This window comes from Entelurus aequoreus, linkage group LG03 (genome assembly GCF_033978785.1).
Source record: "Entelurus aequoreus isolate RoL-2023_Sb linkage group LG03, RoL_Eaeq_v1.1, whole genome shotgun sequence".
NCBI classification, from domain to species: Eukaryota; Metazoa; Chordata; class Actinopteri; order Syngnathiformes; family Syngnathidae; genus Entelurus; species Entelurus aequoreus.
Genome location: NC_084733.1, coordinates 757,711 through 774,175, shown reverse-complemented (window position 1 = coordinate 774,175; position 16,465 = coordinate 757,711). Strand labels below are relative to the sequence as shown.

The window sequence follows — 16,465 nt, the reverse complement described above, 5'->3', positions numbered from 1 at the left end:
TGTCATTTTTCAGTGTGCGGCCCTCAGTGGAAAAAGTTTGGACACCCCTGCTTGAATACAAAACATTTATTAATATAATCTGAAGACCTGAGGCCAGGTATGGTCAATATTACCTATTTGATATTATGAAAGCAATCTAATGGTAAAAACCCAGGCCAGGACTTAGTAAAGATGAAGTAAATATGTTAAACTGTGTAAAACAGGACTTAGTAAAGATGAAGTAAATATGTTCCACTGTGTAAAACAGGACTTAGTAAAGATGAAGTAAATATGTTAAACTGTGTAAAACAGGACTTAGTAAAGATGAAGTAAATATGTTCCACTGTGTAAAACAGGACTTAGTAAAGATGAAGTAAATATGTTAAACTGTGTAAAACAGGACTTAGTAAAGATGAAGTAAATATGTTCCACTGTGTAAAACAGGACTTAGTAAAGATGAAGTAAATATGTTAAACTGTGTAAAACAGGACTTAGTAAAGATGAAGTAAATATGTTCCACTGTGTAAAACAGGACTTAGTAAAGATGAAGTAAATATGTTAAACTGTGTAAAACAGGACTTAGTAAAGATGAAGTAAATATGTTAAACTGTGTAAAACAGGACTTAGTAAAGATGAAGTAAATATGTTCCACTGTGTAAAACAGGACTTAGTAAAGATGAAGTAAATATGTTCCACTGTGTAAAACAGGACTTAGTAAAGATGAAGTAAATATGTTCCACTGTGTAAAACAGGACTTAGTAAAGATGAAGTAAATATGTTCCACTGTGTAAAACAGGACTTAGTAAAGATGAAGTAAATATGTTCCACTGTGTAAAACAGGACTTAGTAAAGATGAAGTAAATATGTTAAACTGTGTAAAACAGGACTTAGTAAAGATGAAGTAAATATGTTCCACTGTGTAAAACAGGACTTAGTAAAGATGAAGTAAATATGTTCCACTGTGTAAAACAGGACTTAGTAAAGATGAAGTAAATATGTTAAACTGTGTAAAACAGGACTTAGTAAAGATGAAGTAAATATGTTCCACTGTGTAAAACAGGACTTAGTAAAGATGAAGTAAATATGTTAAACTGTGTAAAACAGGACTTAGTAAAGATGAAGTAAATATGTTCCACTGTGTAAAACAGGACTTAGTAAAGATGAAGTAAATATGTTAAACTGTGTAAAACAGGACTTAGTAAAGATGAAGTAAATATGTTAAACTGTGTAAAACAGGACTTAGTAAAGATGAAGTAAATATGTTAAACTGTGTAAAACAGGACTTAGTAAAGATGAAGTAAATATGTTCCACTGTGTAAAACAGGACTTAGTAAAGATGAAGTAAATATGTTCCACTGTGTAAAACAGGACTTAGTAAAGATGAAGTAAATATGTTCCACTGTGTAAAACAGGACTTAGTAAAGATGAAGTAAATATGTTCCACTGTGTAAAACAGGACTTAGTAAAGATGAAGTAAATATGTTAAACTGTGTAAAACAGGACTTAGTAAAGATGAAGTAAATATGTTCCACTGTGTAAAACAGGACTTAGTAAAGATGAAGTAAATATGTTCCACTGTGTAAAACAGGACTTAGTAAAGATGTGTCAAGACTAGGTCTTTGGCGTGGTTTGCTCTCCCGTGGTGCAAAAGAATTGGAACGGACGTGGCGTGCAGGTAAAGACATAGTTTAATTATTACTATAAACTCAAACAAAAGGTACAAACAAAAGGCGCTCACAGCGGAGGTAAAAAACTTGACTAGAAAACAAAAGGCGCGCACAATGGCGGAGAACTATGAACATTAAACAAACAAAAACTTGCGTGACAAGGAACTGAGAACATGGCATGAATGTGTGATGTCGCCAGGACGAACAACAGAAACAGAAAAGCCTATATAGTGACATGATAAGTGAAAACAGGTGCGTGACTAACTGTGAACAGGTGCGTGACATGACAATGTGAAAACGTGAGACAGGTGTGTGTGAGTCCAAACGTGGAACAGGTGAAACTAATGAGTAACCATGGAAACAAAACAAAACCAGGAAGTGAAACCAGGAACTAAGGAAGTGTCCAAAAAACAAAACAGCACATGGCCAAACAAAAACATGAACACAGACATGACAAGATGAAGTAAATATGTTCCACTGTGTAAAACAGGACTTAGTAAAGATGAAGTAAATATGTTCCACTGTGTAAAACAGGACTTAGTAAAGATGAAGTAAATATGTTCCACTGTGTAAAACAGGACTTAGTAAAGATGAAGTAAATATGTTCCACTGTGTAAAACAGGACTTAGTAAAGATGAAGTAAATATGTTCCACTGTGTAAAACAGGACTTAGTAAAGATGAAGTAAATATGTGTGCAGCGGGGGTGTTGATCAGCTGACCTGCGTGAGGGCAGAGGAATCCTCATGAAGGTCTTGTAGGTCCTCAGCTCTCTGTGCAGCTCCATGAAGTGCTTCTCCTTCCTCTTCACCACCCACGTGAACTCGCCATGCTTCATCTCCATCTTGAACACGGCGGGCAGGGACTGAAAATGTCATAAACACAAATGTACCTTTTTCATGAAAAGGAAAAAAGGTTTTCCTACTCTGGAAATGATTTGTATTTTTAATAACGCAATATTTCAATAAAAAATATATGGTTTAATATTTTGAAATAATATAATATTTGAAATAATTAAAGTAAGATGAACAGAAGGGCATTTTCAGTGGGACATGTTGTAAATGTTAGTTGGTATTTACGGAGGGAAATTATTGGCAAAAATTTACAAAAACCCAAGAAAAAAATTAATTCTCGTCCAACTATTTACTAAAACAACAATAGTTGGTTTACTTGTGAATTGTTTCTTTAATGGATGAAAATTGTTTTTATACTTGTGAATCGTTTTATACTTGCAATCTTTTTTTTTTTTATTGAAGAAAAGAGTTTTTATAATTGAGAAAAAATTTTTTTTTTTACGAAAGTAGTCTTATGCTTGTAAAGTGTTTCTCTAACTAAAAAAATAGTTTTATAAGTGCAAATTATTTTTTTCAATTGATGAAAATAGTTTTTTTTTACTTGCGAATTGTTTTATACTTGCAATAATTTTTTTTTAATTAAAGAAAACAGTTTTTATAATTGAGAATATTTTTTTTATTAAAGAAAATAGTCTTATACATGTAAAGTGTTTTTGTAACTAAAAAATAGTTTTGTGAATTTTTTTTATTGAAGAAAATTGTTGTTTTTTTAACTTGCGAATCGTTTTATACTTGCAACAATTTTTTCTGAATTGAAGAAAATAGTTTTTATAATTGAGAATAGTTTTTTTTCATTAAAGAAAATAGTCCTATACATGTAAAGTGTTTTTCTAACTAAAAAAAAAGGTTTTATAAGTGCCAATTATTTTCTTTAGGTGAAGAAAATTGTTTTTTTTACTTGCAAATCGTTTTATACTTGCAATATTTTTTTTTTAATTGAAGGAAGTAGTTTTTATAATTGAGAATAGTTTTTATTTTTATTAAAGAAAATAGTCTTATACTTGTAAAGTGTTTTTCTAACTAAAAAAATAGTTTTAAAAGTGCAAATTATTTTTTTTAATTGAAGAAAAGAGTTATTTACTCTCTCTCTCTCTCTCTTCTCTTTTAATGATAGTCACACACACACACTAGGTGTGGCGAAATTATTCTCTGCATTTGACCCATCACCCTTGATTAACCCCTGGGAGGTGAGGGGAGCAGTGAGCAGCAGCGATGGCTGCGCCCGGGAATCCTTTTTGGTGATTTAAGCCCCAATTCCCAGCCTTGATGCTGAGTGCCAAGCAGGGAGGTAATGGCTCCTATTTGTATAGTCTTTGGTATGACTCGGCCGGGGTTTCAACTCACAACCTACCCATCTCAGGACGGACACTCTAACCACCAGGCCACTGAGCAGGGTTTATACTTGCGAATCATTTTTTTAATTGAATAAAATTGTTTTTTACTTGCAAATTTATTTATTTTTTTTACTTGCGAATCGTTGGGCGTAAGTCAAATCATTTTTGTGTATTTGAGGCATTTTGGCAGTCATTTCACTCCATACTATTTACCCTGTTTTGTGCAAATTCAATACAAGGTGACAACTTCCCTGCTTTCAAATGTATGTACAGGTACAGTATATGTAAACTACGGCTCTAAAACCATTTTCCTGGACTATTTTGATGAAGACATTATGTGCATGGAAATATGTAAGAATGAATAGCAACTGAATTGTGCTGATATGAAATGTGAATATTCCAATAAGAATGAATGTAATGTAATGTATGCATGCCATGTTGGGGACACCTTGTTGACGCTGCGGTGGTGGGACAAGTTGAAGCGGTCCTGGGCGGTGGTGAAGCGCTCCACCTCCAGGATGCGAGCGCTGATGGGTACGCTGGGAAGGAAGACTTTGGCGTTGGCCTCCTTGAAGCCCACAGTGGAGTACACACAGGAGAAGGGAATACCACAATCACCTGGGAGACAGACAGACAGACAGACAGACAGACAGACAGACAGACAGACAGACAGAGAGAGAGAGAGACAGACAGACAGACAGACAGACAGACAGACAGAGAGAGAGAGAGAGAGAGAGAGAAAGACAGACAGAGAGAGAGAGAGAAAGGGTGAGTGACAAGCATGTGAGGTGCAGTAGCAGAAGTCAAATATTAAAATAATCATTTTTCAGGATTGTTACATGCTGGCTTCACATCATACATTTATAGAAATATCAGTCACTTCACTACTGTACTTTTTCTCAATACCTACTGTACTTTTTCTTTATAACTACTGTACGTTTTCTTAATAACTACTATACTTTTTCTTAATAACATCTACTGTACTTTTTCTTAATAACTACTGTACTTTTTCTTAGTAACATCTACTGTACTTTTTCTTAATAACTACTGTACTTTTTCTTAATAACATCTACTCTACTTTTTCTTAATAACTACTGTACTTTTTCTTAATAACTACTGTACTTTTTCTTTATAACTACTGTACTTTTTTGTCATAACTACGACTGTACTTTTCTATATAACTACTGTACGTTTTCTTAATAACATCTACTGTACTTTTTCTTTATAACTAGTACTGTAATATTTCTCTAAAACCACTGTACTTTTTCTTTATAGCTAATGTACTTTTTCCTCTCTAAATACTGTAGTTGTTCTTTATAACTGGAACTAGACTTTATAACTACTTGACATATTCTTAATAACATCTACTGTACTTTTTCTTCATAACTACTGTACGTTTTCTTAATAACATCTACTGTACTTTTTCTTTATAACTACTGTACTTTTTCTTAATAACTACTGTACTTTTTCTTAATAACATCTACTTTACTTTTTCTTAATAACTACTGTACTTTTTCTTAATAACATCTACTCTACGTTTTCTTAATAACTACTGTACTTTTTCTTTATAACTAGTACTGTAATATTTCTCTAAAACCACTGTACTTTTTCTTTATAGCTAATGTACTTTTTCCTCTCTAAATACTGTAGTTGTTCTTTATAACTGGAACTAGACTTTATAACTACTTGACATATTCTTAATAACATCTACTGTACTTTTTCTTTATAACTACTGTAGTTTTTCTTAATAACTACTGTACGTTTCCTTAATAACATCTACTGTACTTTTTCTTTATAACTACTGTACATTTTCTTAATAACTACTGTACTTTTTCTTAATAACATCTACTTTACTTTTTCTTAATAACTACTGTACTTTTTCTTAATAACATCTACTCTACGTTTTCTTAATAACAACTACTTTACTTTTTCTTAATAACTACTGTACTTTTTCTTTATAACTACTGTACTTTTTCTTCATAACTACTGTACTTTTTCTTCATAACTACGACTGTACTTTTCTATATAACTACTGTACGTTTTCTTAATAACATCTACTGTCCTTTTTCTTTATAACTAGTACTGTAATACTTCTCTAAAACCACTGTACCTTTTCTTTATAGCTAATGTACTTTTTCCTCTCTAAATACTGTAGTTGTTCTTTAAAACTGGAACTAGACTTTATAACTACTTGACATATTCTTTATAGCATCTACTGTACTTTTTCTTTATAACTACGATTGTACGTTTCTCTATAACTACTGTATATTTTCTTTATAACTACTGTACTTTTTCTTGACAACATCTACCGTACTTTTTTATAACTACTGTACTTTTTCTTTATAATTAATACTATACTATTTCTCTAAAACCACTGTACTTTTTCTTTATAGCTAATGTACTTTTTTCCTCTGTAAATACTGTACTTTTTCTTTATAACTGGAACTAGACTTTCTCTATAACTACTTTACATATTCTTTATAACATCTACTGTACTTTTTCCTCTATAACTTGTGTACTTTTTGATAAGTAGTGTACATTACACTTCTTCTTCATAACTACTAATGCACTTTGACTTGATAAAAACTACACGTGTCGTAGTAATATTTACAGTATTGTGTTCCAGGTAGTCTTTTTATTTCCTCCTCCTGACGTACCGAGACAGTTTCAACTTGGACATATAAGGTGTCCTCCTCCTCCTCCTCCTCCTCCTCCTCCTCCTCCTCCTCCTGACATATAAGGTGTCCTCCTCCTCCTCCTCTCCCTCCTCCTTCTCCTCCTCCTGACATATAAGGTGTCCTCCTCCTCCTCCTCCTCCTCTCCCTCCTCCTTCTCCTCCTCCTCCTGACATATAAGGTGTCCTCCTCCTCCTCCTCCTCCTGACATATAAGGTGTCCTCCTCCTTCTCCTCCTCCTGACATATAAGGTGTCCTCCTCCTCCTCCTCCTTCTCCTCCTGACATATAAGGTGTCCTCCTCCTTCTCCTCCTCCTCCTCCTGACATATAAGGTGTCCTCCTCCTTCTCCTTCTCCTCCTCCTCCTGACATATAAGGTGTCCTCCTCCTTCTCCTCCTCCTGACATATAAGGTGTCCTCCTTCTCCTCCTCCTCCTCCTGACATATAAGGTGTCCTCCTCCTCCTCCCCCTCCTCCTCCTGACATATAAGGTGTCCTCCTCCTCCTCCTCCTCCTGACATATAAGGTGTCCTCCTCCTTCTCCTCCTCCTCCTCCTTCTGACATATAAGGTGTCCTCCTCCTCCTCCTCCTGACATATAAGGTGTCCTCCTCCTTCTTCTCCTCCTCCTCCTCCTCCTGACATATAAGGTGTCCTCCTCCTTCTCCTCCTCCTCCTCCTTCTGACATATAAGGTGTCCTCCTCCTTCTCCTCCTTCTCCTCCTTCTCCTCCTCCTGACATATAAGGTGTCCTCCTCCTCCTCCTCCTCCTGACATATAAGGTGTCCTCCTCCTTCTCCTCCTCCTCCTGACATATAAGGTGTCCTCCTCCTCCTCCTGACATATAAGGTGTCCTCCTCCTCCTCCTCCTCCTGACATATAAGGTGTCCTCCTCCTTCTCCTCCTCCTGACATATAAGGTGTCCTCCTACTTCTCCTCCTTCTCCTCCTCCTCCTCCTGACATATAAGGTGTCCTCCTACTTCTCCTCCTTCTCCTCCTCCTCCTCCTGACATATAAGGTGTCCTCCTCCTTCTCCTCCTCCTCCTGACATATAAGGTGTCCTCCTCCTCCTCCTGACATATAAGGTGTCCTCCTCCTCCTCCTCCTCCTCCTCCTGACATATAAGGTGTCCTCCTCCTCCTCCTTCTCCTCCTCCTGACATATAAGGTGTCCTCCTACTTCTCCTCCTTCTCCTCCTGACATATAAGGTGTCCTCCTCCTCCTCCTTCTCCTCCTCCTGACATATAAGGTGTCCTCCTCCTCCTCCACCTCCTGACGTACCGAGACAGTTTCCATCAAAGTCCACCTCCTCTCCCTCGTCAAAGTCCAGCTCTCCGGCGTCCAAGCTCTCCACCAGGTCGGCCATCTTGATTCCGTCCTGCACGTGGGCGATGGCGTCCGCACTTTCTGCGTTGACCAGATTGATGTTGCTGCTGGTGGGCGGAGTCTTGGCCAGCATGCTTAGCAGCAGGTGCGTGGAGCAGGGCTCACCTGGAGGAGCATTATAAAACAAAGATGGCGGTTGACGTTTAGGAAAATAATGAAAGTACATTTTAGAATAGTGGATTGAGGTTTGGCGTGTAAATAAAGATCAACTTTACTTACATTGACCTCCATACAACTTACTACATACAACCTTACTTACATTGACCTCCATACAACTTACTACATACAACCTTACTTACATTGACCTCCATACAACTTACTACATACAACCTTACTTACATTGACCTCCATACAACTTACTACATACAACCTTACTTACATTGACCTCCATACAACTTACTACATACAACCTTACTTACATTGACCTCCATACAACTTACTACATACAACCTTACTTACATTGACCTCCATACAACTTACTACATACAACCTTACTTACATTGACCTCCATACAACTTACTACATACAACCTTACTTACATTGACCTCCATACAACTTACTACATACAACCTTACTTACATTGACCTCCATACAACTTACTACATACAACCTTACTTCCATTGACCTCCATACAACTTACTACATACAACCTTACTTACATTGACCTCCATACAACTTACTACATACAACCTTACTTACATTGACCTCCATACAACTTACTACATACAACCTTACTTACATTGACCTCCATACAACTTACTACATACAACCTTACTTACATTGACCTCCATACAACTTACTACATACAACCTTACTTACATTGACCTCCATACAACTTACTACATACAACCTTACTTACATTGACCTCCATACAACTTACTACATACAACCTTACTTACATTGACCTCCATACAACTTACTACATACAACCTTACTTACATTGACCTCCATACATCTTACTACATACAACCTTACTTACATTGACCTCCATACAACTTACTACATACAACTTTACTTACATTGACCTCCATACAACTTACTACATACAACTTTACTTACATTGACCTCCATACAACTTACTACATACAACCTTACTTACATTGACCTCCATACAACTTACTACATACAACCTTACTTACATTGACCTCCATACAACTTACTACATACAACCTTACTTACATTGACCTCCATACAACTTACTACATACAACCTTACTTACATTGACCTCCATACAACTTACTACATACAACCTTACTTACATTGACCTCCATACAACTTACTACATACAACCTTACTTACATTGACCTCCATACAACTTACTACATACAACCTTACTTACATTGACCTCCATACAACTTACTACATACAACCTTACTTACATTGACCTCCATACAACTTACTACATACAACCTTACTTACATTGACCTCCATACAACTTACTACATACAACCTTACTTACATTGACCTCCATACAACTTACTACATACAACCTTACTTACATTGACCTCCATACAACTTACTACATACAACCTTACTTACATTGACCTCCATACAACTTACTACATACAACCTTACTTACATTGACCTCCATACAACTTACTACATACAACCTTCCCTCCTCCACTTTATGTTTCTCATTCATTTCTTTTTTCTAATATCCACATAATCAAATGCTTTTTGCAATGTTTCTATTGAGCACAGCGTTATTTTTGGTACATATCTAGAAATTGTTTTTTAAAATGATTTATTTCATTTTAAGATCACAAAAATGGTTTTATTTTTTTTAACTTTGACACTTTTTTTGTTTCATCTCAGAGTACCAATTAGATTTTCAGCCTGCACAGTTCATTGATATTTAATTGACATCAAAGTTTTAATGAATACAATAACGTAGTTTATTTAACAGTGGCATTAACTGAACACAGTGAGCCCTCCTTTCAGTCATTCACAATCTTTGTCTCTGTGGGCGGAGAGCGGGCCTGCGAGCTGATGACACACAGGAAGTACGGAAAGAGAGAGACCCTCGCGAGTGAGAAGTGCCGCAAAGTAACAAAGAATAGGAGGGGAAAAAATATGATCACCAAGTGGTAATAGTTGAGCTTCAAATGGGATGGGCAATACGAGCCCATCAACACGGATGAACGAGCGAGAACGCAGTGATCACATGATCACGCAGTGATCACATGATCACGCAGATCAACAACAAAAAGACAAGGTCCGACCTCGTTTATCCAACTGGGGAAAAAAATGCACTTTAAAAAATGTTCAATATTTATTTACGTTAAATTTTTGCTTATAGAAATGAGAGTAGATTTAATGTTTTTGTTTATTAATTTCGGATAACAAAGTTATTTATCTTCCAATTAGAGTGCAATGGTAAACAATTCTACAGTAATGACAAATTAAACTTGATATCCTTTTAAATGGTTACTTGTATTATTATTAAATGACTTTATAAACACTGTGTAGTTATTTGATGTAGACCAGGGTGTCAAACGTGGGCTGGATCAGATTTTGGTAAGTATAAAAATGAGCTGACATTTTTGAAAGAAAGAAACTGCTCTTCTAAATGTGTCCACTGGATGTCGCAATAGCAATTTTTTGTATCCCCTGCCGCATGAATCCAGAGGGGGCGGAGCTATGTTAAGATAGAGCAGTGGTCCCCAAACTTTTTGTAGCTGCGGACTGGTCAGCGCTTGAAAAATAACCCCCCCCCCTCTGGAATTTTATTTTGTATTTTATTTTGTCATAAAGAAATACAATCATGTGTGCTTACAGACGGTATCCCTGCAGACTGTATTGATATATAATGTATATATTGTGTTTTTCATGTTGATTTAATAAAAAAAAAATTTTTTTTTTTTTTTTAAATTTCTTGTGCTGCCGCGGCCCGGTGGTTGGGGACCACTGAGATAGAGGACATTATCTGGGCGCACATAAACATGTTTCACCTACTAAATTCATGTGTGATTCATGAAATGAATCCAAATTGACAAGTTTTGCTGTAGAGAATAAAGCACATGATGCTGGTACATCAGTTGAGGAATATGACATTAATAACATGCTGTCATTTCATTTGGATATTACTATTTATTACATCTTCTGATAGATGAACATTTTACACCAATGAGAGCAATTTAAAACTCTGCCAGACTCACACCTGTTTGACTGATGAACATTATCACGTCATCTATTCAGAAATGATCAATCACCACAAATGAAGAGAGACTACAATGAACAGCAACATGAAAGTGTGGAAAAAATATATATATTATGATTTGTATGTTTTTTGATTGTGCTTGTTCTATTTTTAGACAAAGAAAACAATCTGAAGTTGTCTTTATTTTGAAACCTAAAAAAAAAGATTTCAAGTTGAAGACAAAATGCTGAACTCCACATTCACTTTGTAAAAGTACCACTTATTGTCTTGCATGCGTGGACAATAAAGTGCATTTTGTTGACACTTGATATTTATGGGAAACATCCAGCAGCAGTTTTAAATGACAACAACAACAACAACAGTCTTTTATTTTGACAGAAGGCCAAGGTGTAAAGTTTCTGCTCTCACGAGTTCAGCCATGGGAAGAACAAAAGGAAAGCTTGCATAGAAGAAAATACCAAAGCTTGTGAAAGTTACACCAAAGTCAAACACAAAACATTACCAACATGTGACGACACGCTCGCTACAAGTCTGTGAAACATGTCAGTAAGTGTCAGTAAGTGACGACACGCTCGCTACAAGTCTGTGAAACATGTCAGTAAGTGTCAGTAAGTGACGACACGCTCGCTACAAGTCTGTGAAACATGTCAGTAAGTGTCAGTAAGTGACGACACGCTCGCTACAAGTCTGTGAAACATGTCAGTAAGTGTCAGTAAGTGACGACACGCTCGCTACAAGTCTGTGGAACATGTCAGTAAGTGTCAGTAAGTGACGACACGCTCGCTACAAGTCTGTGAAACATGTCAGTAAGTGTCAGTAAGTGACGACACGCTCGCTACAAGTCTGTGAAACATGTCAGTAAGTGTCAGTAAGTGACGACACGCTCGCTACAAGTCTGTGAAACATGTCAGTAAGTGTCAGTAAGTGACGACACGCTCGCTACAAGTCTGTGAAACATGTCAGTAAGTGTCAGTAAGTGTCAGTAAGTGACGACACGCTCGCTACAAGTCTGTGAAACATGTCAGTAAGTGTCAGTAAGTGACGACACGCTCGCTACAAGTCTGTGAAACATGTCAGTAAGTGTCAGTAAGTGACGACACGCTCGCTACAAGTCTGTGAAACATGTCAGTAAGTGTCAGTAAGTGACGACACGCTCGCTACAAGTCTGTGAAACATGTCAGTAAGTGTCAGTAAGTGACGACACGCTCGCTACAAGTCTGTGAAACATGTCACTAAGTGTCAGTAAGTGACGACACGCTCGCTACAAGTCTGTGAAACATGTCAGTAAGTGTCAGTAAGTGACGACACGCTCGCTACAAGTCTGTGAAACATGTCAGTAAGTGTCAGTAAGTGACGACACGCTCGCTACAAGTCTGTGAAACATGTCAGTAAGTGTCAGTAAGTGACGACACGCTCGCTACAAGTCTGTGAAACATGTCAGTAAGTGTCAGTAAGTGACGACACGCTCGCTACAAGTCTGTGAAACATGTCACTAAGTGTCAGTAAGTGACGACACGCTCGCTACAAGTCTGTGAAACATGTCAGTAAGTGTCAGTAAGTGACGACACGCTCGCTACAAGTCTGTGAAACATGTCAGTAAGTGTCAGTAAGTGACGACACGCTCGCTACAAGTCTGTGAAACATGTCAGTAAGTGTCAGTAAGTGACGACACGCTCGCTACAAGTCTGTGAAACATGTCAGTAAGTGTCAGTAAGTGACGACACGCTCGCTACAAGTCTGTGAAACATGTCAGTAAGTGTCAGTAAGTGACGACACGCTCGCTACAAGTCTGTGAAACATGTCAGTAAGTGTCAGTAAGTGACGACACGCTCGCTACAAGTCTGTGAAACATGTCAGTAAGTGTCAGTAAGTGACGACACGCTCGCTACAAGTCTGTGAAACATGTTCCACGTGCAAGCGCTCATGTCCACGTCAGTAAGTGACAACACGCTCGCTAGGTTGAAAGGCTCCTCACATCTGCACATTGTTTAACACCAGCAGCGAGAGAGATTCGGACCGAGAAAACGACAATTACCCCATTAATTTGAGCGAGGATGAAAGATTCGTGGATGAGGAACGTGAGAGTGAAGGACTAGAGTGCCGTGCAGGACGCATCTTTTTTCGCTCTGACCGTAACTTAGGTACAAGCTGGCTCATTGGATTCCACACTTTCTCCTTTTTCTATTGTGGATCACGGATTTGTATTTGAAAGCACCTGGGATACTATATCCTCTTGAAAATGAGAGTCGAGAACGCGAAATGGACATTCACAGTGACTTTTATCTCCACGACAATACATCGGCAAAGCTCTTTAGCTACAGAGCTAACGTGATAGCATCGTGCTTAAATGCAGATAGAAACAGAAGAAATAAGCTCCTGACTGGAAGGATAGACAGCAGATCAACAATACTACCAACCTCTGCTGTCCAACCTGGCGAAGCCTAGCAATGCTGTTGCTAACGACGCCATTGAAGCTAACTTAGCTACGGGACCTCGACAGAGCTATGCTAAAAACATTAGCTATCCACCTACGCCAGCCCTCATCTGCTCATCAACACCCCTGCTCACCTGCGTTCCAGCGATCGACGGCGCGATGAAGGACTTCACCCGATCATCGATGCGGTCGGCGGCTAGCGTCGGATAGCGCGTCTGCTATCCAAGTCAAAGTCCTCCTGGTTGTGTTGCTGCAGCCAGCCGCTAATACACCGATCCCACCTACAGCTTTCTTCTTTGCAGTCTCCATTGTTCATTAAACAAATTGCAAAAGATTCACCAACACAGATGTCCAGAATACTGTGGAATTATGAGATGAAAACAGAGCTGTTTGTATTGTGATACAATGTGTCCCAATACTTCCGTTTCAACCATTGACGTCACGCGCATACGTCATCATATATAGACCTTTTCAACCGGAAGTGTGGCGGGAAATGTAAAATGTCACTTTATAAGTTAACCCGGCCGTATTGGCATGTGTTGCAATGTTAAGATTTCATCATTGATATATAAACTATCAGACTGCGTGGTCGCTAGTAGTGGCTTTCAGTAGGCCTTTAAGCCTCTCTGCCATAGAAATCTCCGCGGGGTTCGTGTTAGGCTGGAGTATTCTGTCACGAGTTGTTGGTGACGAACCCCAAGATGCAGAGAAGGCAGGATTTGTGCGGGAAAACAGGATTTAATGTTCAAAATAAACGTAAAACACAAACCAGGAATTAGGAATAGCCAAACTGAAAACAGGAACCAGCAAACAGAAAAACGGTCTACACACTGTGTCTGCTTGTAAGTACTCTGTGTGTGTGCGCTGCCAAACATGCTCCTCTGCTTGTATGGCGCTCAGCAGCAAGGGTTGGAATTGGGGGTTAAGTCACCAAAATGATTCTCGAGCGTGGCCACCGCTGCTGCTCACTGCTCCCCTCACCTCCCCAGGGGGTGAATGGAGGGGTCTAATGCAGAGGGTAATTTCCCCACACGGAGTGTGTGTGTGACTATCAGTGGTACTTTAAGTTAAAAACCAGCAATGTGACGACGACGCGCCTGCAAAACTAAAAATATGGCGAAGCGGTACTTTTCAAACAGAGTATAGTATCCAAATATCGGTTATCAGCCTCTTTGACTACTAATAATCAGTATCACTATGGGCTACACAATAATCAGATGATGTGTAACAAGTTGTGAAAATGATGGTATTGGGAAGTGTTAGTGTACGGGTGGAAAAGTGAAAGGTACAATTCCTATCAGTGGGAATGTTGGACCTTCCATTCAGTGAAGGAGGACAACAACACCCGCTGACAAAGAAAGGAGCACACCGTTTGTTGTAGTGCCATCGTCATGACAGCCTGTTATCATCGTCCTCCACACTCAAGATAATGGCCACCTCCCCCAGGTCCACTGCAGAGTGCCGGAATGTTCTCAGTATCTGCTGGGGGGGGGGGGGGGGGTCCGAGATGACGTGCACCACAACACATCTGATAGTGCGACCTGGCCAGGATGTCTTATTATCTCCACTTTCTGCTACTTCCTGCTTCCTGTGCTGTTGTCCTGGCAACGGCCAGCCTGCTTGCCGTGTAAGTATTCCCTCTCTGTGTGTGCATGTGAAATGTTCATGAGTGGGCGTGCACACATGTGGAGACACCCTCCTCCATGTGAAATGTTCATGAGTGGGCGTGCACACATGTGGAGACACCCTCCTCCATGTGAAATGTTCATGAGTGGGCGTGCACACATGTGGAGACACCCTCCTCCATGTGGAATGTTCATGAGTGGGCGTGCACACATGTGGAGACACCCTCCTCCATGTGGAATGTTCATGAGTGGGCGTGCACACATGTGGAGACACCCTCCTCCATGTGGAATGTTCATGAGTGGGCGTGCACACATGTGGAGACACCCTCCTCCATGTGAAATGTTCATGAGTGGGCGTGCACACATGTGGAGACACCCTCCTCCATGTGAAATGTTCATGAGTGGGCGTGCACACATGTGGAGACACCCTCCTCCATGTGGAATGTTCATGAGTGGGCGTGCACACATGTGGAGACACCCTCCTCCATGTGGAATGTTCATGAGTGGGCGTGCACACATGTGGAGACACCCTCCTCCATGTGGAATGTTCATGAGTGGGCGTGCACACATGTGGAGACACCCTCCTCCATGTGAAATGTTCATGAGTGGGCGTGCACACATGTGGAGACACCCTCCTCCATGTGAAATGTTCATGAGTGGGCGTGCACACATGTGGAGACACCCTCCTCCATGTGAAATGTTCATGAGTGGGCGTGCACACATGTGGAGACACCCTCCTCCATGTGGAATGTTCATGAGTGGGCGTGCACACATGTGGAGACACCCTCCTCCATGTGGAATGTTCATGAGTGGGCGTGCACACATGTGGAGACACCCTCCTCCATGTGAAATGTTCATGAGTGGGCGTGCACACATGTGGAGACACCCTCCTCCATGTGGAATGTTCATGAGTGGGCGTGCACACATGTGGAGACACCCTCCTCCATGTGAAATGTTCATGAGTGGGCGTGCACACATGTGGAGACACCCTCCTCCATGTGAAATGTTCATGAGTGGGCGTGCACACATGTGGAGACACCCTCCTCCATGTGAAATGTTCATGAGTGGGCGTGCACACATGTGGAGACACCCTCCTCCATGTGAAATGTTCATGAGTGGGCGTGCACACATGTGGAGACACCCTCCTCCATGTGAAATGTTCATGAGTGGGCGTGCACACAAGTGGAGACACCCTCCTCCATGTGAAATGTTCATGAGTGGGCGTGCACACATGTGGAGACACCCTCTTCCATGTGGAATGTTCATGAGTGGGCGTGACTTGAGACTCTGCACGCCAAGATAGACAGTCGCATCTTCTTTCGCTCTCGCTCAACTACTCGGATGATCCCACAC

General features: G+C 39.6%; 1 protein-coding gene across 2 annotated transcripts in view; it reads right to left on the bottom strand.

Moving 5' to 3' along the window:
* The window catches only part of pld1a (phospholipase D1a), an 86,807-nt gene that overhangs the window by 48,982 nt on the left and 21,360 nt on the right, over positions 1-16,465 (bottom strand). For both annotated transcript variants that reach the window (XM_062040934.1, XM_062040935.1), the window contains 3 exons: positions 7,789-7,998; positions 4,281-4,450; positions 2,367-2,509 (listed from right to left, as the gene is read on the bottom strand). In XM_062040934.1, coding sequence (XP_061896918.1) covers positions 2,367-2,509; positions 4,281-4,450; positions 7,789-7,998 — 523 coding nt within the window. The remainder of the gene's footprint in view (positions 1-2,366; positions 2,510-4,280; positions 4,451-7,788; positions 7,999-16,465) is intronic.